General features: G+C 50.1%; 1 protein-coding gene across 1 annotated transcript in view; it reads left to right on the top strand.

Moving 5' to 3' along the window:
* The first annotated feature begins 1,739 nt into the window (after positions 1 to 1,739).
* Inpp5a (inositol polyphosphate-5-phosphatase A) overlaps positions 1,740 to 21,193 on the top strand; it is a 194,837-nt gene continuing 175,383 nt past the window's right edge. Inside the window, exon 1 of the mRNA XM_059264992.1 lies at positions 1,740 to 1,873. Within this exon, the coding sequence (XP_059120975.1) occupies positions 1,799 to 1,873 (75 nt within the window). The 5' untranslated portion in view covers positions 1,740 to 1,798. The remainder of the gene's footprint in view (positions 1,874 to 21,193) is intronic.

Genomic DNA, 21,193 nt, shown 5'->3' with positions numbered 1-21,193 from the left:
GCACTGTGCTGCAAGTACCAGATACTCATTTCAAAGCCTTGCTGTGGGAAGCTCATTAACATTGCTAAACGCTAGTTACACATTGGATGGTGTTTATATCTATTGGGTTAAGCAAATGTGCTGCTAAAATTAATTTTGTCTATTAGTTGTTACCTTTGAAAAGTACATCTACAGCCGGCAAGATGGCTCAGTGGGTAAGAGCACTTGCCACGAAACTAAATAAAAATGTAAAGAATGAACCCACTAGGAGAACTCCCTTTGCAGAAGGGTTCTGGCATGTCTGTAGCACTGTTTCTTTAAGGTGGATGCCTCCCCTAAGGCTAAGATGCAGCAGTCCCACTGGACAGGGCTTTCTGGTGGCCTAGACTAGCTAGGACAGCTCAGCTCACTATTTGTTCTGTCCCAGGATCAACTGACTCTGCCTCAGAGAAATTTCTTGATTCCTTCTACATCTAGGATTGACTCTACTCTTCCAACCAGCACACCTCCCATCCACCCCAGCTCTCTATGGTGGTTAAAATTCCTGACTGGCTACAACCTCAACTCTGGGAGGTCCCTGGGTGTGGCATACGAACTGCAGCTGGCTGTCCAGCAGTCCGAGCACCTACCCTGAATTTTCTTTTCTCCTCCCTTCTTCCCTCCCTCCCCCCAGCTTTCTTTTTTTGATATGGTCTCAAGCTATAGCCCAGGCTGGCCTTGAACTCACAGCAATCCTGCCACAGCCTCTTAGTGCTGGTATTACAGGAGTACACCAATACACTTGTTTCTCAAAAAGATTTTTAGTTTTTCTGTTTCTGGATGCAAACAGCTTTCTGTCTTGTAAGCAAAGTCCTACATAAGGAACTGGGTGGACGTGTTAGGAAATTGCAAAATCCCATACACTTAATCTGCAGACCCACTCTTTGCAGACCCAGAGCCCGGGCTGAAGGAGGCTCCTCCCCAATTCTCCAAGACCTTGCTCCCTCCCACGATCCGCCAACGTCCGATTCACCGGGGTGGCCTGAGTCGCGTTTTCCATCCGGGCAAGGACCGAGGTTTCCGGAGCTCCAAAGCTCCCAACTAGAGCGTGTAGAAGAGCGCGGGCTACAGGTTCCCGAGCTTGCGGCTCCTTTAAGAGGTGCCTTGGTAGCAGGGTCGTGACGTCATGGGAGTGGAGGCTGGAATATGCGCGTAACAGCGGCAGGGCGGGGCAAAGCCTGGGGAGGACCCAGGGACCTGACTGACAGGAATGCCCCATAGGCCTCGCCTCTCCGCTCTCTGGTGTTGGCTCCGCCCCACCCTAGGCCTAGCTCCTGCAGGCAGACCCCGCCCCTGCACAGGCCACGCCCTCTCAGTCTGGCTCTGGCTCGAGGCCCCGCCCTTCCAGCGGACCCACAGTCGGAGAGCGGAGGCCCCAAGTCTTTAGGCTGCCCGCAGGCCCCGCCCCATCCACAGGCCCCGCCCTCGGCGCGACCACCAGCCCCGCCTCCTACGGTCCCACCCTCTGTGGGGCGGGACTTGCCCCAGCCGGAGTCGGCGGCGGCGGCTGCGGGAACTTTCCCGGCGGGTCTAATGGCTGCGCGCGGGCCGCTGTGAGGCGCGGCGGCGAGCGGGCGCGGGGCCGCGGAGCAGCGAAGAGCCAGCGACCGCGAGGCTGGAGCCCCGGCCAGGCCCGGTCCGACCCGCGGAGCCCGCGATGCGCCCCGGTGCTGTCCCCCGGCGCAGCTGACGCCCCGCGGCCCCGCGAGACCCCAGCCCGCCCGGCCCCGCAGGAAGCGGCCGCCGCCACCCAGTCCAGCGCCCGCTCCGCCCGGGCACCATGGCGGGCAAGGCGGCCGCCCCCGGCACCGCGGTCCTGCTGGTCACGGCCAACGTGGGCTCGCTCTTCGACGACGTAAGTGCCGCGCCGTCGGCTAGGGAGGGGCGGCTGCGGGCCAGGAGTCTCCCAGCCCCGGACCCTGACATCCCCATTTCCAGCTGGAGACCCTAAATTCCGGCCCCTACAGCGCCTTCTACAGCCGCGGACTCCGGGCCAGTTGTCTTCTGGACGTGTGACTCTGATGCCCCCTACCCACAGCTGGGGACACCGATCAGGGATCCTCCAGGCCCCAGACCCTGACCCCATAGTGGTGGACCCTAGGCCAGGAAACTTTCAGCACACGCCCCAGACCTTGACACCGCTTTTCTGATTCCCGAGGCCCAACTCGAAGACCCAGCTTTTGAACCCCTGTCTTAACCCAGACTACAGGAACCCAGCCTAAGTCTGGATCTTTGAATCCTGATGCTGGTACCTTGCTGTGATCTCGAGACAGCAAATCTCTATCCCCTTTCTGCTCCCGAACTCCAGAGCCACAAGTACTGACCTGGAATTTTGACCCAGAATCCTGGTACTTGGATGCCCTGGCCTCTAAACCTAACCACATACTGACCCCAGGTCTCCTGATTCAATCTTGACCCCCCAGGCTCTGACTCTGATTTCCAAAGTCTGAATTCTGACTCCAGAAACCCAGCTTTTGGTTCCTTCTCCTCTCAACCCAGACCACAGTGACCCTGAACTCTGAGTCCCTATCCTAAAACCTTAGATCCTACACCTATCCATGGCCTCTGAGCGTGAACCCTGGCCTCTAATTCTGCTCCCTAGCCCTATCCGTGGAGCCTTCCTCACGAAGTCACAATAGACCTTAAGCTCCATCATCTGAGTTCTGGTCCCTAGATCCCATCCCTAGGTCCTGTCTCCTGGGGGTGGGGGGAGTCCTGAGATGGGAAGCACCCCTGTTTTGCCGTGTTACTTGTAATCGCACTAGCTCTCAAATGAGGCAGTTCTAGTCAAGCCACGGTGGACTTTCTATTCCTTGTTTACGAAATGAAAAGGTGCTGAAAAGCTCTTCAAGGCCAAAAATGATGCCAAAGGCCTTTATCTTCTAGGACTACGCCTCCAGTCCTCAGTCCCACCCTGGAACCCTGGGTTTTCTCCTCTGGGAGGCAGAAGGGAGCTGAGGCCTGGGGCACTGGGAGCTCCCTGGAGCAGGCTGAGGCTGACCTAGTTCAGCATTGCAGCCACGGTGCCACCCTGCTGTTGGTACTTAAACTGCCAACCCAAATAAAGCAGAATGCGGCTCCAAGTGGCATGCTTGTTTAAGAAGAAAGGGTAATGTCACAGATGGAACTATGAAGCCACATACTCCCCTTTCTCTCTCTCCCTCCCCTTGCCTAGGTGAACAGTTGGGACAATGCCAGGCCTTGGATACAGGCCTGATGTAGATTTCAGGGGAGGGTCTTATTTCGTTCCTGGCAGCAAGCATGGGAGAGGAGTTTCGTTGAGCTGAGTTCTCAGACAGCATAGACTTGGTTTTTATTAGTAAAAGGCAGGCGTTACTGCTGTATTTTGTGATTTTACTTATAAACATGTGAGTGTTCTAGTTCGCTGCAGGAGAGGCACTGTTTACCCTCTCAAGTTATAGACAACTTGATGTAGTTTCACGTGTGATCATTTTCTACAAGGGCCTGTATGGGTGTGTGCCCATATATTTAGCATTCTATTCTAGGCCTTCCAGTAACATGTCACTGTAGCGTGGTTTTGTTCAGATGATTCAGATCCGTTAGCTGTGGCTTCAAAGCCTCAGAAATGTCAGGAAAATTAGGCATGGTGGGGCACTTTCATCTCCAAGGGAAAATAATTTTGCTATGAAAACATTCTTTCTAGTAATTTTTGATTCTGAGTTCTAGAATTTTTATTGTGTTTCAATCATATACATACATACATACTTCTCTCTGATGATATTAAAGAGGGTTCTTTTTGGAACAGGAGCTCATCTTGTAGTCCTGGCTGGCCTGCAACTCACCGTGTAGACCAGGCAGACAGAGACCCACCTGCCTCTGCTGGAATTAAAGATGGTACATCACCATGCCTGGCTCAACTCACTTTCGTTTAGCAACATGTTCTCTGAATTTTTATTTTTTCCTTAAGGCTCTCTGGAGTTTTGTACTGCATTTGCAGCTAGAAGACTGTATTTGTCTTGGTGAATTGTACTTAAGTTAATTCCGAACCAGTCTCCAGGGGCAGTGATACCCTCAATGGAATGACCAAGAAGGGCACACGCATATTCTGGGGCCTGCTTCCTTGGTGGGGGTTTGGGTGCTGTGGGAAAGAAGCTGGGGAGAGAAAATGGCGAATTCTCAAGTGAGGTCGATGTTAATTCATTGGTTCTACTAGACTCAGAAAATGCTTGTGATTGAGTGTGCCCCTTGGCGCCTCTGATGACAGACATGCCTCTCCAACAGTCTGCAGGACTATAAAGGAGTTTGCACTGTGGGAAACAAGCTCTGCCCTGCCCAGCCCAGCGCTTTAGCTGCCGCTTAAGGGAGTCGGTTCCCAGGAGGAAAGTGTCCGAGTTGGAACAGCCTGGCTGGCTCCGAAGGCGCTTTTTCCTTTTATGCTCTAGCAGTAGGTAGTTTGTTTCTGCATTTGTCGTTTTGAAAATCTTCCCTTTGATGCCCCTGTCCTCTTCCTAATCCAGAGGTGACCCTTCCTAAACCAACATGTAATTTTTTTTTTTTTAAATTGGGGTTTGAACCCGGGACTTCCCTGCTTAGCTATAGGCCCCAGCCCATGTATGTAAATTTTAATCATAGCTTTGTCGTCAGTACCCTGGGATCTCCAGAACATCTTGTTCAGCCTGCTCTTGTCTCACCAGCAATCCTGGCTGGCATCCTTGCCTGGCAGGGTGGCCCACTACAGTTACTGAGCTGTACTGCTAAGGGCCCACAGGTTGCTTCTAGCCATTTGACCTTATAGTGTTGTCCAAATGCCTCACTGTAGGCAGACTTTTGTTTCACGTTCTTAAAAACTATGTAAGCCCATTAATGTGTGTGTGTGTGTGTGTGTGTGTGTGTGTGTGTGTGTGTGTGTGTTGTACTATCAATAGTCATTGTGTTAGATGTCAAAACTGAAAATGTTAAGTAGAGAACACTCAGCGGACACTCCATTTGCTGGCAGAGGGATTGGTCACTTTATACCCAGCCCCAGGGCAGGGAAGCTCCACGGGCCCTTGGGTTGGAGTGAGACAATTGACGCTATTACACGGTGTTAGGAAAAAGCAATCTTGGCTAGGTCACTCTTTGTGAGTAGAGTCTTCAGCCCATTCTCTGAGGACCTCTGTCCCAGCTGGTGACCCTTCAGAAGTAGTTTTCCAGGTAGCCAGGGCACCTGTGACTTTCTGTCTCACTAATAGTGACTGCCACATTGCCTCTCACGGATTCCTAGTTTGACTTGGTGTCACTGGGAGAGAGGGAATGGGTGATCCGGGCCATGTCGATGGTTGTTCTGCTGACCTGGCTGGTGTTTTGACCAACATGTTTCTAGGTCTAGTCTCCTCACTCATTGACTAGTAGTGAATGGAAAAGGTAAATGCTTGAAGGCTTGCTTCAGAGTTCTCCTCACGCTTTCACGGTCAGGCTTTGTTGGCCCTTGGCCCTGCTATATATTCAGAATCAGATGTCATTTGGAGCTGGTTTCCTGCTTTGCTTAGTTTGCTCCCAAGTGGCCCTTTCCAGGCAGACATGGTCTTGCAAAACTGGCAGTACGTGTTAGTGGGGAGCAAGGGTCCCTAGTCAGCAGGTGTTCTTGAGCCTTGGGATGGAGAGAGGTGAGTCAGACTGCTGTGGGCAGAGAGACTCAGGCAGACAGCCTCTCCCTCCTGCCTCTTGGGTTTGTCTTCGTTGCCAGGTTTTCCCCATCCATGTGGAAGGGGCTGTAGTTCTGGCTTCCACAGATCTGCTCTGTCCTCCATAGCAGCCTTCAGGAGGGCAGTCGCCCCCTCACTCCTCTCCCCAGGTTCTGCCCCTTACTACTGCACTCACTGACTCTTGGAGTCAGTACTAGGGTCCTGTCCTTGCAGTCAGCTCAAGAACATTCAAGTCCCCTCAAAGGGAAGCCCTGTGCATTGGCTGTCACCCTCCATTGCTGCTGCCCACTAACTGTATGTTTGCCCTCTCTGTGAATTTGGCTGTTCTGGAGGTTCCTGGTTTCCGGAAGTGGATCTGTGGAGCATGTAGATTTTTTTTTTTTTAACTTAGTGAGAAGTCATTAGAATTCTTCCTGTCATAGCATATATCACTGCTTCATTCCTTTCTGTGGATGGACAATTGTCCATGTGTGCTTGTGTTGGTCCAGTGATCAGTTAGTGGGCATTTGGACTGTTTTTGCATCTTGGTTGTGAAAACTGTTGTGAACTCTGGTGTATATGTTCTTGCGCATGACTGTTTTCAGCTCGCAGGGTGTGTGGGCCTTGCAGAGGACTTGCTGAGTCCTGAAGAAACTGTGTCCTGCCACTGGACACAGGCTGTCTATACATGGCTGTCCCATTTCTCTCTCTCTCTCTCTCTCTCTCTCTGTATATATATGTATATAACTATTCTAGGTTTGTGTTTTGCCTGCTTGTATGTCTGTGTAGCACATATGTGCCTCGTGTCCACAGAGGTCAGAAGAGGGCTTTGGATTCCCTGGGAGTGGAGTTACAGACAGTTCCCTGCCTCCCTCCATTTCACATCCCCCCTAGTGGTTCTTGGAGAAACCGCATCCTCCCCAGTACCTAACCTATTGCTCTTTTTTTTTCCCCCCTAAGACTTGGCTTCTTGGAAATGCTGCTGCATTTGCTTCTCCTTTCCTACTTCTCAGGGTGGTATACCCAGGTCAAGCCACACCTTCCCTGCCATGCTCATTTTCTGGTCCTCACCTAGATTCCATTTCTCTTTGCGATGCCCAAAGCTGCAGGAGAGAGAGGCTGAAGCTGAGGCTAAGGCCAGGATGGACTTGTGCAGCACAGAGGGCCCAACCAGGCCCACTGAAGTCAGCCTCCACAGAAGACCAGCAATCTCTCTTTAAAAAGTTATTTTTAGCCTGGCGATGGTGGTCCACGCCTTTAATCCCAGCACTGGGGAGGCAGAGGCAGGTGGATCTCAGTTCAAGGTCAATCTGGTCTACAGAGCTGTCAAGAGTAACAGAGAAACCCTGTCAAAAAAGCAAACAACAAAAACCCATAGTTCTTAAGTGTGTGTATGTGTACACATGAGTATAGTGCCTATGGAGGCCAGAAGAGGGTGCCTGTCTCCTGGAACTGGTGCTAGGAACTGAACTTGGGTCCTCTGTGAGAGCAGTGCATGCTTTTATTATGCAGTGAACCATTCCTGCCAGCACTCTTCCCCCCCCCCCCCCCTTCGGTTTTTTGAGACAGGGTTTCTCTGTGTAGCTTTGCGCCTTTCCTGAAACTCACTTGGTAGTCCAGGCTGGCCTCGAACTCACAGAGATCCGCCTGGCTCTGCCTCCTGAGTGCTGGGATTAAAGGCGTGCGCCACCACCGCCCGGCTAACCAGCACTCTTTTGAAGTAGGGCTGGCTCACTTGTCTCTTTATTCATTGGCAGAACACGTGGCTGCCAGTGGCCTGGCCTTTCCTGTAGGGAAAGGCTATTTTCAATGTTTAGAATTTTGAGATATATCTGGTGGTCATCTGTTTCCATGTTGTGAATGCTCTCTCACCACCACCCCCCCCCCCCCCCTTTCCCAGTGTGAAGGAACTGGGACTTGGTGTCTCTCCACTGATCCTGGTTGGTCTCAGGATAGGTAGGTAGCTAAGGAGTCTCAGTGTTCTTCCTTTTTGACACTGCTGTTTGTGAGCAGAGATTTCAGCAGGCAGTCTGAATTCTAGTCAAGTTTCCTGAATATGTAAGGCAGGATCACTGGGTGGTGGTGCACACCTGTAATCCCAGCATTCAGGAGGCAGAGGCAGGTGGATCTCTGAGTCCAAGGACAGCCTGGTCTACAGAGTGAGTTCCAAAATAGCAAGGGCTACACAGAGAAACCTTGTGTCGACCCCCACTCCCTGGAAAAAAAAGTAAGACAGGACAGCTCTTATCTCCCAGGATGGTAGGGCTCTTGTCTCCCAGGGTGGTAGGATCAAGTGAGACAGTATTGCAACATTTATGCTACTGTTACTGGCGCTTCTGACCACTGTATGAAACCATTTCTGATTTGTAAACACAGGTGATTTTCCACAGACATCATTTCCTGGCTGCTTTCAATGTTTAGAGTTTTGAGATACAATGTTTAGAATTTAGAGATACACCTGGTGGTCGTCCGCTTCCATGCTATGCTTCCTGCCAACCCCAACTTTGTCCCAGCATAAAGGAACTGGAATCATGTGTTTCTCTGTTACTGCCATTCTCCTTGTGGCCTACTTTCATTGCTCCAGAGGTGCTGAGGGGCCTGGGTGCATGGGGGTGGCTTGAAATAGTAAATATTTTTTCATCTTTGAGGTAAGCACTTTGAGTAGAGCTGTTGGACGGCCCAGTGACATTTGGGGGCATTTGTGTGCACACAGTCCACATAGACACTGGAGCAGTCTCGTCACGAGGGGCACTCCTCCCGGTAGCAGAGAGGGGCCTGGAATCTGATGGGTGTTTTCATGGACTGGGTGGTCTGACTGGGAAGTCACAGAAACCCATCCCAGACCTGCCTCTGCAAAGGGCCTCAGGAGTCCCTGTCCCCAGCAGTGAGACTCCAGCTGAGAGGCTTTGACTAGCAAAGAGGAGCCAACTTCCCTAAGCTACAGCTGGGGGAGTATGGGCTCTCTCTGGAAACGGCCTCAGCTCTGAGGTGTTTGCCTTCTGTCCCCTGCTGTTAAGGACAGCCATGCTCACACTGGGTGTCCTGTCCTGATGTGAGCTCACTGAATGACCAGTGTGCCTGAGTCAGAGAAGGCAGACTCCCCCCCCCCCCGCCCCCCCCGCCCCCCCAGTGCGGCGGTTGAGTCCTTTTCAGTTGTTAGGAATGCTTGGGAATCTCTCACACTGACACTCTCCAAAGGCCTGGAGAGGTGCCTACGCTGGCCAGGCTCTTGGTACTGCTAGGTAATCAGGTAAGGTCAAAGGTTTGCCTTGCAAGCATCACCTTTGGAGTTGCAGGGAGGGAATTCACAAGGTCTGGTGGCCATTCTGCACTCTCCTCTTTCCTGGAGAGTAGATTAGGTTTTGGCCTCCAGGCATGGTGAAACCTAGAAAGGTCCAGAACTAATTCTCAGGGAAGACAGTGCTGAACTGTTTCATCCAGAGGACTAAGGACGCTGGTGTAAACCTCCTGACAAGATAAAGTGGTCAGAAAGCTTTCTGGGCTTTCCTTAATGATGAATGAGAATGGAGCACCCACAATGTAGGACCAATGTGAGGCCATTGCCTGTCTTCATGCTAGGATAGTTTTGATCCAGATATGGAAATCTTACTCTGATTTAATAATACTGTAGTATTGGCAGATTGGGAGCAGTGTGCACCAGATTAATACAGCATCCCTGTGGGTTCTGTGGGAGGCTGGCTTCTCACCATTGGTCCTTAGCCCACAGTTTCTCACAACTGCTCTGTTTTGTGAGCATGTCTTTGGACTTTATCTTCGAGACACTTGAGTCACTGTTGTGCCTCAGCTTGGCATTAGTGATGAGTATACCCCTGGTGCCTTTGTAGCTCCTCCAACATTTAAGCTGTGAAAGGTTGTTTTGAGAGGTGGCATGCCACCGGAGGAGTGATTGTTGGATACCCCTATGCCGTAGGGAGGAGGTGTGCCAGCTGGTCCTCTATAGGATGGTTGGGCAGTTACCTTGTATAGATCAACCCTTATAATGCAAAGGGTCCTAGGCCCTGGCAGGGGCTCTGGGTGGGCTGGGCTTAATATTTGATGTAAGGGGATTCCTGGCCGGAGATAGGCCCTGAGTGTGATACCAGGACACTAGTGCTTTGCAAGTCCAGAACACACTGCCTCTGGGTTTGCTTTCTCTTTTGCAAATGGAATGCCTTCAACTCGTTTCCAGGAGTGTCTCCATGGGCTAGTTACTGCAGAGTCCCGACATACTGGTTGACCATTGTAACCTTGAGCTGTTTGTCTTCTTGATTTATCTCTGATGAGGGTATGGTGCCTTTCCTTGGAGTTTGCTGAGGCTCTGGGTTATTCTCCCTGCCCTTTGTCCTGGGGTATGTGTGTAGAACAGAGCTGCCTTTTCATGTTGGAACGGTTGGACCAGCTCCTGCCTTCTGGTCTGGCCCTACTCCGTCTCTAAACTGGCTACACCCCAGAGCACAGGCTTCATGATGAATCTGACTCTTACCATCTGCATCCCAAACTCCAAGTCTATTACCTCACGTGTTTGGACCTTCCAACTGATGTGCTAGCCCTTTCAAGTTGATCCTGGGCCTTTCTCTCCTCTTGGAGGCTCAGATAGCCCACATTCCGAGTCAGCATGGACCCTGGAGTCTGCTACTTCTCTTTAAAAATATATGTATATTTATTTCCATGTACATGTGTTTGTGTATGTGTGTGTAGGTGCCTATGGAGAGCAGAAGAAGGCATTGGATTTCCTGGAGCTAGAGTTTCAGGTGGTTGTGAGCTGCCCAACATGGGTGCTGGGAGCCAAGCTAGGGTCTTCTAGAAGAGCAATGTGTTCTTAACTGCTGAGCCATCTCTTCAGTGCCCCATCCCCCCACTCACCCAACATGTGACCCTGGTTCATTTTCTGCTCCTGCCTGTTGATGCTTTAGTAAGCCAGAATCACCTGGAAATATGGTTAAGGACATCGAAGCACAGAGGAGGCCACATGTTTTTGTCAGTGTTACTGGGTGAGCACAAGGTTCTTGAGGCCTTGCCTCTGCCCTCCTAGTTCGATGTGGGGAACTTGCTATGGGTCCCTAGGGACAGCAGCCTCATCTTCAGTATGTCTCTGGGTGCTGAGCTGCTGCCAGATGGCTGGCCAACCACTCACTGAGCCTGAACGCATGTGGCTAACGGTTATAGCCTCTTGTATGACCTGGCACTGGTCCCAGAGGAACCTCATCCCCTGCAGCTTTGCTGTCTGGCTGCCTTGGCCTGCTGGAACACTTGGGACTCCCCAGAAACCTTGCTTCTACAATGGTGCAGTCTCCCTTGCTCATGCTCTTGTTCCCTCTCCTCCCTCACAGTGCTGGTTGCTCAAGTACATTTCTACATCTGTGGCCTCCGAACCACTGTTTTTTTCCCAGGGACACCTCCAGATCCCTGCAGGGGCAGTGGCTGTCACTGATCCTTCCAGGACCAGCTTGTGTCCTGGCTTTGGGCAGTACGTATAGAGTTCTCCTTGCCTGCCTCCCTCTTCTCCAACCTGAAGTGATTCTAGGCTTTGCTTTGTCATGTCGTTTTTCCCTGTTGATGGTTTTCAACATATACATTACATCCAGATGTCTGGCCTTCGACAGCAGCACTGTGTATGGTTTGGGGTTCTCCAGGAGTGGAGACCTGGCGAGTTTCCTTGGAGTTGCTGATACCCATGTCTGGATGAAGGTGGAGGCTGGGAGGTGTTTAAGTCAGCTGATACCAAAGGCAATGTGTTGCCCTGGCACAGTGACGTCAGCATTGGCTCTGTTTGCACCTCGTGTGCTATGGGGATAAGTATGGTCAGATCCACTCTTGTGGTTAGTGGAGAAGTCTGATTCTTAGACTGTAGCTCCCCTCCTCTTTTTCCTTTAAATAGTTTTATTGAGGAATAATGTGCGTACCATTCAATTTACCTAGCGGGCTGTACAGGTCGATAACTTTTGGAAAATGCCTGCATTTATGCAGTTTTGCAACACTTCCCGCCCGGCCCTCTGCAGTGCTCAGCCCCAGCTCCTGGCCCCACCCACCTCAGCTCTGCTATCCTGTTAGATTCTGTCTTTCCTGAAGTTTTCACATCCTGGAATCATATGATGTTCAGTCTGATGTCTGGTTTCTCTCACTGAGCACAGTGTGATGGTTTTGAGGTTCCTCAGGTGTGCGTGTCCGCAGTTGGTCTGGCTCATGACTGAATTGTATTACACTGTATGGGCACATGGTTCATTTGCCCCCAGTAGGCAGGCCTTTGGGGTATAGTGAATGAGTAAACATTGTTTCCATGGACATAAGTGCTTGTCTTCCTGGGGCTTACAGTTCTGTATGGGAGTGGGTGCCCGCTTCCCTGGGACTGATTGAACAGTCTGTGTGTGTGTGTGTGTGTGTGTGTGTGTGTGTGTGTGTGTGTATGTTTCTGGCTGTGCATAGTTTCATACCCTTCTGGCAATGTGTAGGGCTCAGCCCTTTGCTGTGCAAGCATCTGGTGCAAGCCTTCCTGATGATGAGTAGGCATGGAGTGCCCTATGCATTTCTAGCCTCTTTTAAATAGTAGGCATCCTACAAGTTGGTTCCTTTGCCTTATTGTAATGGCTTTTGGCAATGACTGTGGTGGGCAACTCCATGGCTGCTATCTTCCTGCTCACCTCTCTAGGAGGGGTAGAGGGACACCTCCCAACCCCCGCACTGGAGGCCCCATTTACTTGGACAGACAGGCAGGTGTGATAATGCTCCTTCGTTGAGTATAGTTAATTCAGGTGAAACAGGAGTAGGCATCCTCCCAGGAGAACTCAGTAGAAGATCCTCTTTTGTTGCTTACAGGTGCAGGGAACATGCCACTGTTGAGTGGGAAAGGGGTCCTGCAGTTCAACCCATGCCTGTCAATCTCTGGGGGGCGAGGTGGGGCTTTTCCAGGACCCTCACTGACTCTTGACCTGGTATTCTTGCCCTTTCTCAATTACCGTCTCCCTGGGGTCTGGATTTGTGTTTGTACATCGGTATGCAGGTCTGGGAGGCACTTTGTGGCTGTAGCTCTGTGGACCTATCACCCAGGCTCTAGGTAGGATTGTGGTCATGCTGTGTAGATAATTAGTGGCATGCTGGGCAGGGGCATTGCTGCCAAGCAGGGTGTTTCTATGGACTTGGCCGTAGCATTCTTTGAGGTTAGGTGGGGAACGTCTGTCTATGATGGGATGGTCTGGTATTCTTGGTAGCAGGTGGCTCTCTTGGTATAGACCTATCAACATGGGCAACCACTGTAGGAGAGTAGGGGGTGTTAATTGCAGCTGGGAGGCATCTGGCTGCCTCAGTGGTGGGAGAACAAGAGGAAGGGTGAATTTGCTCTCATTTCTCTATTTAAGAGGGTCCTTGACCTTGTCTAAGGCTGTGGGGTGATGGGCTGTCAGGCTTGCTGGCTGTGCGGTGATGGGCTGTCAGGCTTGCTGGCTGTGGGGTGATGAACTGTCAGGCTTGCTGACCTGCAGTGGTTGTTGCCTCTCTGGAAGTTGGCCATTGGGATGGCTTGGGTGTGTGGCCCTGGGTCCATCTGGGCTTCAGGCTCTGTTATATGAGGCCCTATCTGAGGTCCTGAGAAGAGGCCAGGGAGGCCTACTTCAGCCCTGAGCAGCCTCCCTCATCTCCCTTTTGGGATTTTGGTGATTGCTGACTGCATGATGTGTTAGGATGAGAAGTCAGAGTAGGGACATCTTTGGGCTGCTGGCTCTGACCACCCGAGTGACACACATCTAGGTGCTGAGAGTCAGCCTTGCAGCTTCCATCTGTGGATTCTTCTCCTGGAAGAAGAGGTTGCTGCTCTCATTGGTCAGTGAGCCCCTGAGGTGTTTTGGGGTTGTATACTGGTTGGTTCTAGGCTACAGAGTTTTGTTGGGGGCTTCAATGGACACTTGGTTTGTCTAGTTCAGGAAGTGTCAAGTGTTCCTAGCATCTCGGAGGTGAGGTCCAGCCATGCTGTGTATGATCTAGGGTCATTTGGAATCACTCTCCTAGCTCTTGTTCGGTTGGGATGGCATCTGCCCGAGGAGCAGGCAGATTTCTGGGGACATGTTTTGCTGCTTCCCTCCTTCATCACAGTTTGCGTTTTTTAGATCTGTCATAACTTCCTGTTTTGCTGTAACGACCTGGGGCCCTCACTGTTGCAGTCAGGTGGTGTACTCTGTGACTGTCCAGGTGTGAGGAAAGGACCGGCTCATGTGTGGGAAACAAGAGTGAGCCATGGAAACTGACCAGTAAGGTAAACACAACAGCACCCTGTGACGGACCTGAGGCTGTCTGAGAGACCCTCACTGTGTCAGGTGGGCTCTCACTTCCCCCAACCTGCCTCACTTGGTGCAGAAGCTTTGGGGTCTCTCCAGACCGGCTTGCTGTTACCTTTGCAGAGCTCCAGTTTGACTTGGCTCTGCTGTGTCTTAGAGGAAAGACAGGGCCTGGGGAGAGCATGCTGGGAAGTGAGGAGAGGCCTCCAGCAGGAGGGTCTTGGTCCACTGGATATGGTCCAAGGTACTTTGCCCATCAGGCCTGTCACCCTCATGGCTTTGGGGGTTCAGCCTCTCCTGCAAAGACACTGGTGACGCACGTTTCCCACAGCCTGGAACCCTACTCTGCCAGCCTTGGAACATAATTCTGAAGGAGAAGGTCTTCACGGAGCCAGTCTCGAATGGCCTAGAGCACAGAGATGCTCTGCTGTGGAGAGCACAAAGCCCCTGGTGCAGGTGGCAGGAGCTGAGTCCTAAAGGATCAGAGCCAGCTGGAGAGGCAAGGAAGGAGTGACTGTTAGGGTTCTGTGACACAAGAGCAGCGTCAGGAAATGGGGAGTTATGCGGCTGATAGGGCTGACAGTAGTAGGAACAAGCACCATGGGGTAAGAGGTGCTGTATGCTAATGGTTCTCAGGCTCCTGCTTCTTTACAGTGAACAAGGTCATTGGCTGGGGTTTGTGTCTAGTGGGAGAGTGTGGCGAATTGTGGGGTGCCATGTCCGCTCCATTGTTATTGTTGTCCCTTCGAGTGGGGGCTTGAGTCTGGTGGAGCCCCTGAGCTGACTGTAATTGTTTCTTAATCTACACGTAAGCAGCTGCTCCCATGGAAGAAGAGAGGTTGCATTGGGGGTGGGGTTAAGGGGGTCTAAAAGCTTCAAGTGACTTGGGACTTCTGACTGTGGATAACAGACTCAAAGACACTGATACATGGTCTTTGCATTTTATTTTTTGAATACAACTCTCCTTGGGGAGAGGTCAGCTATACCTTAGTGTCAATAGGAAACCAACACCTGTGCTTTGATGACCTCAATGACCATATTCTCCAGTAGTGGTGTGTAAGATAGATGCATAACACTGACCTCCCTGTTCACACTCTGGAGGGGCTAAATGCTGTGAGCTGCGTGGCCTACATAGATGTGCAGTGGAGGGATGTCAGTCTTTCAGTGGTGTTTGCATTAGGGGCTTGTCTTAACTGATGAGACCCCAGCTTACAGCATCTTTGTAGGAGAGTGCTCAGCACTCACCTGCTGGAGTCAGCTTACCTCCCGTGGCTGGGTGCTGCTCATGGAGCAAGTCCAGTTGTTATAGGTGCAGATCTGAGTCTACAGTTACTTGCCAGAATGTCCCTGGGTACCTGTTGAAAGATCCAGGTACTTGTATCTGAGGGCAATGAATTGAATTGGATCAGGGACACGTGGTTAGGAAAAGAAATAAACAGTTTATTAAGAAGGAAAGCCCTCCTGAGAGTGGGAGTGGGCTAGTGAGCTAAGGGTAATGATCCCAAAGCACCAGGCTACAAGCAGCACCACCCTTTATAGGACATTTACATAGTAAAGCCCACCTCTTCTTCTTTAGCTCAGGCTTTTCTTGCAACAGCTCTGTTTGTTATATGAACCCCAGGAAAGGAAGGGCTTCCAGTCTTTTGCTAAAAATTGACCTGAACATGCTCTGATTGTTGTATGAAGTCCAGGTTGGGAAGGACTTCCAGGCTTTCTCTGTCAGCTGACTGCTTTTCTGTTAATCTTTTTTTTTAGATTTATTAGCTGGCACATACCTTTAATTCCAGCACTTGGGAGACAGAGGCATTTGGATCTTTGTGAGTTCAAGGCCAGCTTGACCTACATAGTGAGTTCTAGGTCAGCCAGAGCTACCTAGCAAGACCCTGTCCCCCAAAACAAAACAAAAAGCATGTACAAGGGATTTATTTTTTACTTATGTGTACGTGTGTCTGATTGTTTATATGTGAACCACATGGATGCAGGTCCCCTTGGAGGCCAAAAGAGGGCATCAGAACCCCTGGAACTGGAGTTAAAAGCAGTTGTGAGCTGCCATGTGCGTTCTGGGAACCAAACTCAGATCCTTTGCAAGAGCAGCAAATGCTCTTAACTGCTGAACCATCTCCCTGACTCCTTATGTTAATCCCACCCCTCATAGGTTTCTCTGTTTAGCCCTGGCTGTCCTGAAACTCATTCTGTAGACCAGGCTGGCCTTGAACTCCGAGATTCGCCTGCCTCTGCCTCTCAAGTGCTGGGATTAAAGGCGTGTGCACAGCTCCCTTATGTTAATCTTAGTGTAGCTTTCTTTCAGCCTCTATTCTCCCGCCACGCAGTTCCACTAAGATTGCAAAGGATTCCAGAAGATCTGGGTTTGGATGAGGCCTGCCTGGCATTTGGCCATGGTTCTCTGCTAGTTGCAGAGTTCCTGCCCAGAATGTGCTTTTTCACTCCGAGTGCTGTCCAAGTGTGATGGAACCTCTGGAAGGCTGCTCATAGCTGTCTTGTGCTTTAAAGAGTGCCAGTCTCTGTCCTCTGACAAACTGGGAAGCTGACACAATGTTACTGTTATTGTAGAAAGGGTTCAGAGTCTCACCATGCATTCATTTCTTACTTTATACATAAAACAACTTGCTTCCAGGCATGATGTTCAAGCAGGGTAGGTAGGAGAATGTGGAGGTACCTGGAAAGGAAGGGGCACTCTGTCTCTGGGCTGCCTTCCCATAGGCACATATGTGACTAGGTTGCCAGGAGCCATTTAAGAGTCCGTGCCTTCCTGAGACTGACCCGGGAATGTTTGGGCACATGCACCAAGCAAACACGAACACACTGACATGAGGCTCTTGTGGTGGCTGCTTGTGCTGGGGCTGATCATAGCTAATCCTTCATGATCCCTTCTCATCCCTGGTGGCCTGGATGACACCTGCTCTGGTATTTCTGCCTCTTGAACAGTGTCCCCATCTGGGCTTTCTGGAGGGTGTTTGGACTGCTTGGTACTTTGCTGCCAGGTCTCTGGATTAGAAGACCCAGGACATGGTGGCAGTGGTATTGACTCTAGTGAGGGGTGTTACACAGGGAACCTGGTTGTCTTTTCTCCAGAGCTGAAGCAAGCTCTCCAGATGGGAGGAGAATGCATATGTAACATTAATGGGGTGTGCTGAGTCCCTGTGCATTGCCACAGGACTTTGTTTCCCCCTTCAGAGTGTGGGGCTCTGATAGTCAGAGGGACCTTTGGAGTGGAGGCTACCTTGTGATAGTGACTTGCTAGGCACTTGCTGGCTGCTGCCTCCCTTGCAACTTCCAGTTTCCCAGAGTCCCCAGGGTCTACGGAGATGGGCCTTCTGGAAGTTGTAGTCACGTCTGCATCTGTGCCCAGTGTGCCTAGCCCAGACTGAGTTGAGTAGATCTACTGTCCTTCCCAGACTTGCTCAGTGTTGCCTCCTCCAAGGTTCTCTCTGAACCCTGGGCCTTGTCATTCACCTCAGCTGGCCAAGAGCTGTGGGCCCTTAGCTCACTCAGCTTGTAACTTGCATCTTGTGGCCCTTGCCTTTGAGCGGCATGACCAGACTGGAGAAGCCTCCATGGAAAGGTTTCATCGTTCCATGGCTGCTGGCAGTTTGTGCAGCAGTGGGTTCTGCTTTTGTGCACACGGTGTGGGTGTGGCCTAAACCAGCTGCTTCCTTAGGACCAGCATTTTTCTTACCTCAGCCCCACTGACTGAGCACATGGGTAAGTGAGGCCCCACCTTTTGAATATTTATTTCGTGTGTGTGTGTGTGTGTGTGTGTGTGTGTGTGTGTGTGTGTATGTGTGTGTGTGTGTGTGTGTGTGTGTGTGTGTGTGTGATATGTGTCCATATCTGTAGAACATTCCTCCTTTTCATTTGGAAGAGTCTGTACTGGTTTCTTTTATTATTATTTATAAATTACAAAGTTCATATAACATAAAAATCCTGTTCTAAAATATACAGCTCAGCGTTTCCATGCATTCACCAGCTTGTGCAACCACTAGCACTCTCTAATTCCAGGGTACTTTAGCATCCTGAAAAGAAACCCAATGCTTATTTGTAGTCACCCCCATCCATTGCCCTGAAACCCTGGCAACCGTGAATCTACTTTTTGTCTCTGGGTCACTGGTTCTGGATGTTTCCTATGAATGGGATTCAGCAGTCTGTCCTGTCGGATGCTTTGACTCAGCACAGTATTTTCTGGGATGGCCCATGGGGTGGCTTTGGTGATACTTCATTCGCTTTCATGACCCAGTGCTATTCCTTTGTGTAGACACACATCACGTTTTGTGGGTATTGATGGACAGTTGGCTGTTACAGATAGGGCTGCTGTGAGTATCCACGTACCAGCTTTTGTTTGAACACAGGTTTCTGTTTTCTTGGGTGTAAACCCAGCTGTGGAGGTGCTGGCCAAGTGAGCTTAGCTTTTGAGGAACTGCTGGGTGCTTTCCACGGCCAGACCGTTTCACGTTCCACTAGCAGTGAGTGACGGGTCCAATGTTTCCACATCCCTAAACAGCACTTGTTATTGCTCGTCTTTGACAATAACTGTCCTGCTAGGGATAAAGTGACATCTTCTTGTGGTTTGATGTGCATTTCCCCAATGTTGAGTTTCTTCATGAGCTGATTGGGTATTTATATGTCTACTTTGAAGATTCAAATCCACAGCACGTTTTAACTTTTTAAAAGAATTATTGAGTTATTAGAATTCTTTATATATTTTGGGTGCTAGCTTACCAACTTTGTGATTCACAGTTTGTTTTCCCATTTGGTGTATTGTATTCATTTCTTGAGTGTTATTTGAGGCATTGATGGTATTAGTTTTGATGGACTATGCCTTGCTTTTTCTTTGATTACTTGTATCTAGTCTGAGGTTACAAAGACATCTGTTTCCTTTAAGACCTATAGTCATATAAGGAAGGGGGTCTTGCTTCTTTTCTATGTGGCTATCTAGTCATTCCAGAAGCACTTATTAAAAAGATTCTTATTCCCCACTGAACCATCTTATCACTCGTCTTGAAAATTTAATGGCTGTGAAGATACAAATTTATTTCTGGACTCATTTATATTTCATTGGTTGACATGTCTATCCTTTTGCCAGCAACACACTCTCCTGATTACTGCAGCTTTGTAGTAAGTCAGTTTGAACTTGGACAGAGGTTTTCATGAGTCTGTAGTTTCTTCAGAGGAGTATTACCATTGCAGTGGTGTGCTTCCAATCAGGTTGAGTTCATCTTAATTTCTTTTTTTTTTTTTTTTTTTCGAGACAGGGTTTCTCTGTGTAGCTTTGCGCCTCTCCTGGAACTCACTTGGTAGCCCAGGCTGGCCTCGAACTCACAGAGATCCGCCTGGCTCTGCCTCCCAAGTGCTGGGATTAAAGGCGTGCGCCAACACCGCCCGGCCATCTTAATTTCTTATCTTATTGGTTTTTTAAAGTTAACATACAAAATAAAATCTCTCTCTCTCTCTCACCATGGTACCTTGCTTATTCACTCTCCTACTATCTTTCCCATCTCCTTAATTAATTTCACTGATGTTTTAAAAACTATTTTACAAGTCTTGAACTTAGGTTAAGTTTATTCTCCTCGTTGCATTTGTGTGTGATCTATTGAGAGTTTTATTTCTTTCTGAGTCAGCTTTACTGTTTGTATCTTGCTAGGAATTCTTATGGCACCTGGCTGCTTAGCTACTGCTCCATGATTGGCACCTGGCTGCTCCAGCTCACTGCTCCATGATTGGCACCTGGCTGCTCCAGCTCACTGCTCCATGATTGGCACCTGGCTGCTCAGCTCACTGCTCCATGATTGGCACCTGGCTGCTCAGCTCACTGCTCCATGATTGGCGCCTGGCTGCTCAGCTCACTGCTCCATGATTGGCACCTGGCTGCTTAGCTCACTGCTCAATGATTGGCACCTGGCTGCTTAGCTACTGCTCCATGATTGGCACTTGGATGCTTAGCTACTGCTCCATGATTGGCACCTGGCTGCTTAGCTCACTGCTCCGTGATTGACACCCGTTCCTTTCCTTTTACTTCCGTGAGGCTGGATCATCTTGTCCTTCATTCCTGACTTTAGGTTTTTCCTCACCAATCTAATTCAGCTTTGCCAATTTTGCTGATCTTTTGGCCTTCTAGGTTCTCTCTGTCTTCTGGTTGGTGTTGGATGCATTCGGAGTTGAATCACCTGGAAGCCTTTCTTGAGTATTCCTATTTCACCCCTCTGCCTACACCTCCTCACTTCTTGTAGTTGGTAGACACTAAGCTGATGACCTGAAAACAGCTGAGCTGACTGTCTCCTGTGCAGACAGATGGGGTCCACCCTCTTCTGAGTGTCCGGGATCATGGCTCTAAGTTTGAGGCTTTGCTCCTGTTTGCGTAAGCTGGGCGGGAGGGGGGGGTGCGGGGACGGGGATGGACAGACCTCATAAGGGGGCACTCTTGTTGACTTAATATGTTGATGAAATATACCAAGAGTGGGTCAGCTTCCAACAGAAAGATGAATGCCCTGGGTATCTTTTGAGTCAGCCATCCTGTAGCACTGTGCCTGCAGCTCCAAGCATGTGAGAGGACACAGCACCCCTGCAACTGGAGACCATGTACCTGCATGTTACCATGTTCTAGTGAGTTCTCCTCTGGCCTAACAAGGTTTCTGTTGTGATAGGCATCATGACCAAAAGCAACTTGGGGAAGAAAGGCTTTATTTCACCTTACAGCTCACATCCATACTGAAGGACAAACCAAGGCAGGAACTCAAGGAGGAGGAACTGAAGCAGAGACCCTGGAAGGATGCTGCTTACTGGTGTGCTTCCATGGCTTGCTCAGCTTTCTTTCCAGACAACCCAGACCTATCTGCCTAGGTGTGGTCCACCCACAGTAGGCTGAGTCCTCCTACATCAATCACTAATCAAGAAAGGCTTGCATAAAGACCAATCTGATGGAGGCGTTTTTTTTTGTTTTTGTTTTTTTTTTTTCAGTTGAGGTTCCCTCTCCCCAGATGACCTTAGCTTGTGTTCACTTGACAAACTAACCTGCACACTCTCACTGTTGACCACTGCAGCTGACACTAGGAAGAAATCGGCACTTCAGGGCTCTTGAAGAAATGCCTCTGAACACTTTGCACTCAGTAGCCCTCGGCAGTGAGCACCCAGGGGTGTATGTTTTGTGTGTACTCCCTGTGGGCTTGGAGAAGTCAGTGTCCAGGCCAACTTGCCTTACTTGCATTATGACTCATCTACTTGTCTTATTCCTGAAGATGACCTTGCTGGAGGTCCTGGTCCTTAGGGAACACG

Source organism: Peromyscus eremicus, chromosome 1 (assembly GCF_949786415.1).
Source record: "Peromyscus eremicus chromosome 1, PerEre_H2_v1, whole genome shotgun sequence".
In the NCBI taxonomy this organism is placed as follows: Eukaryota; Metazoa; Chordata; class Mammalia; order Rodentia; family Cricetidae; genus Peromyscus; species Peromyscus eremicus.
This window is presented reverse-complemented; position numbering and strand designations above follow the sequence as displayed.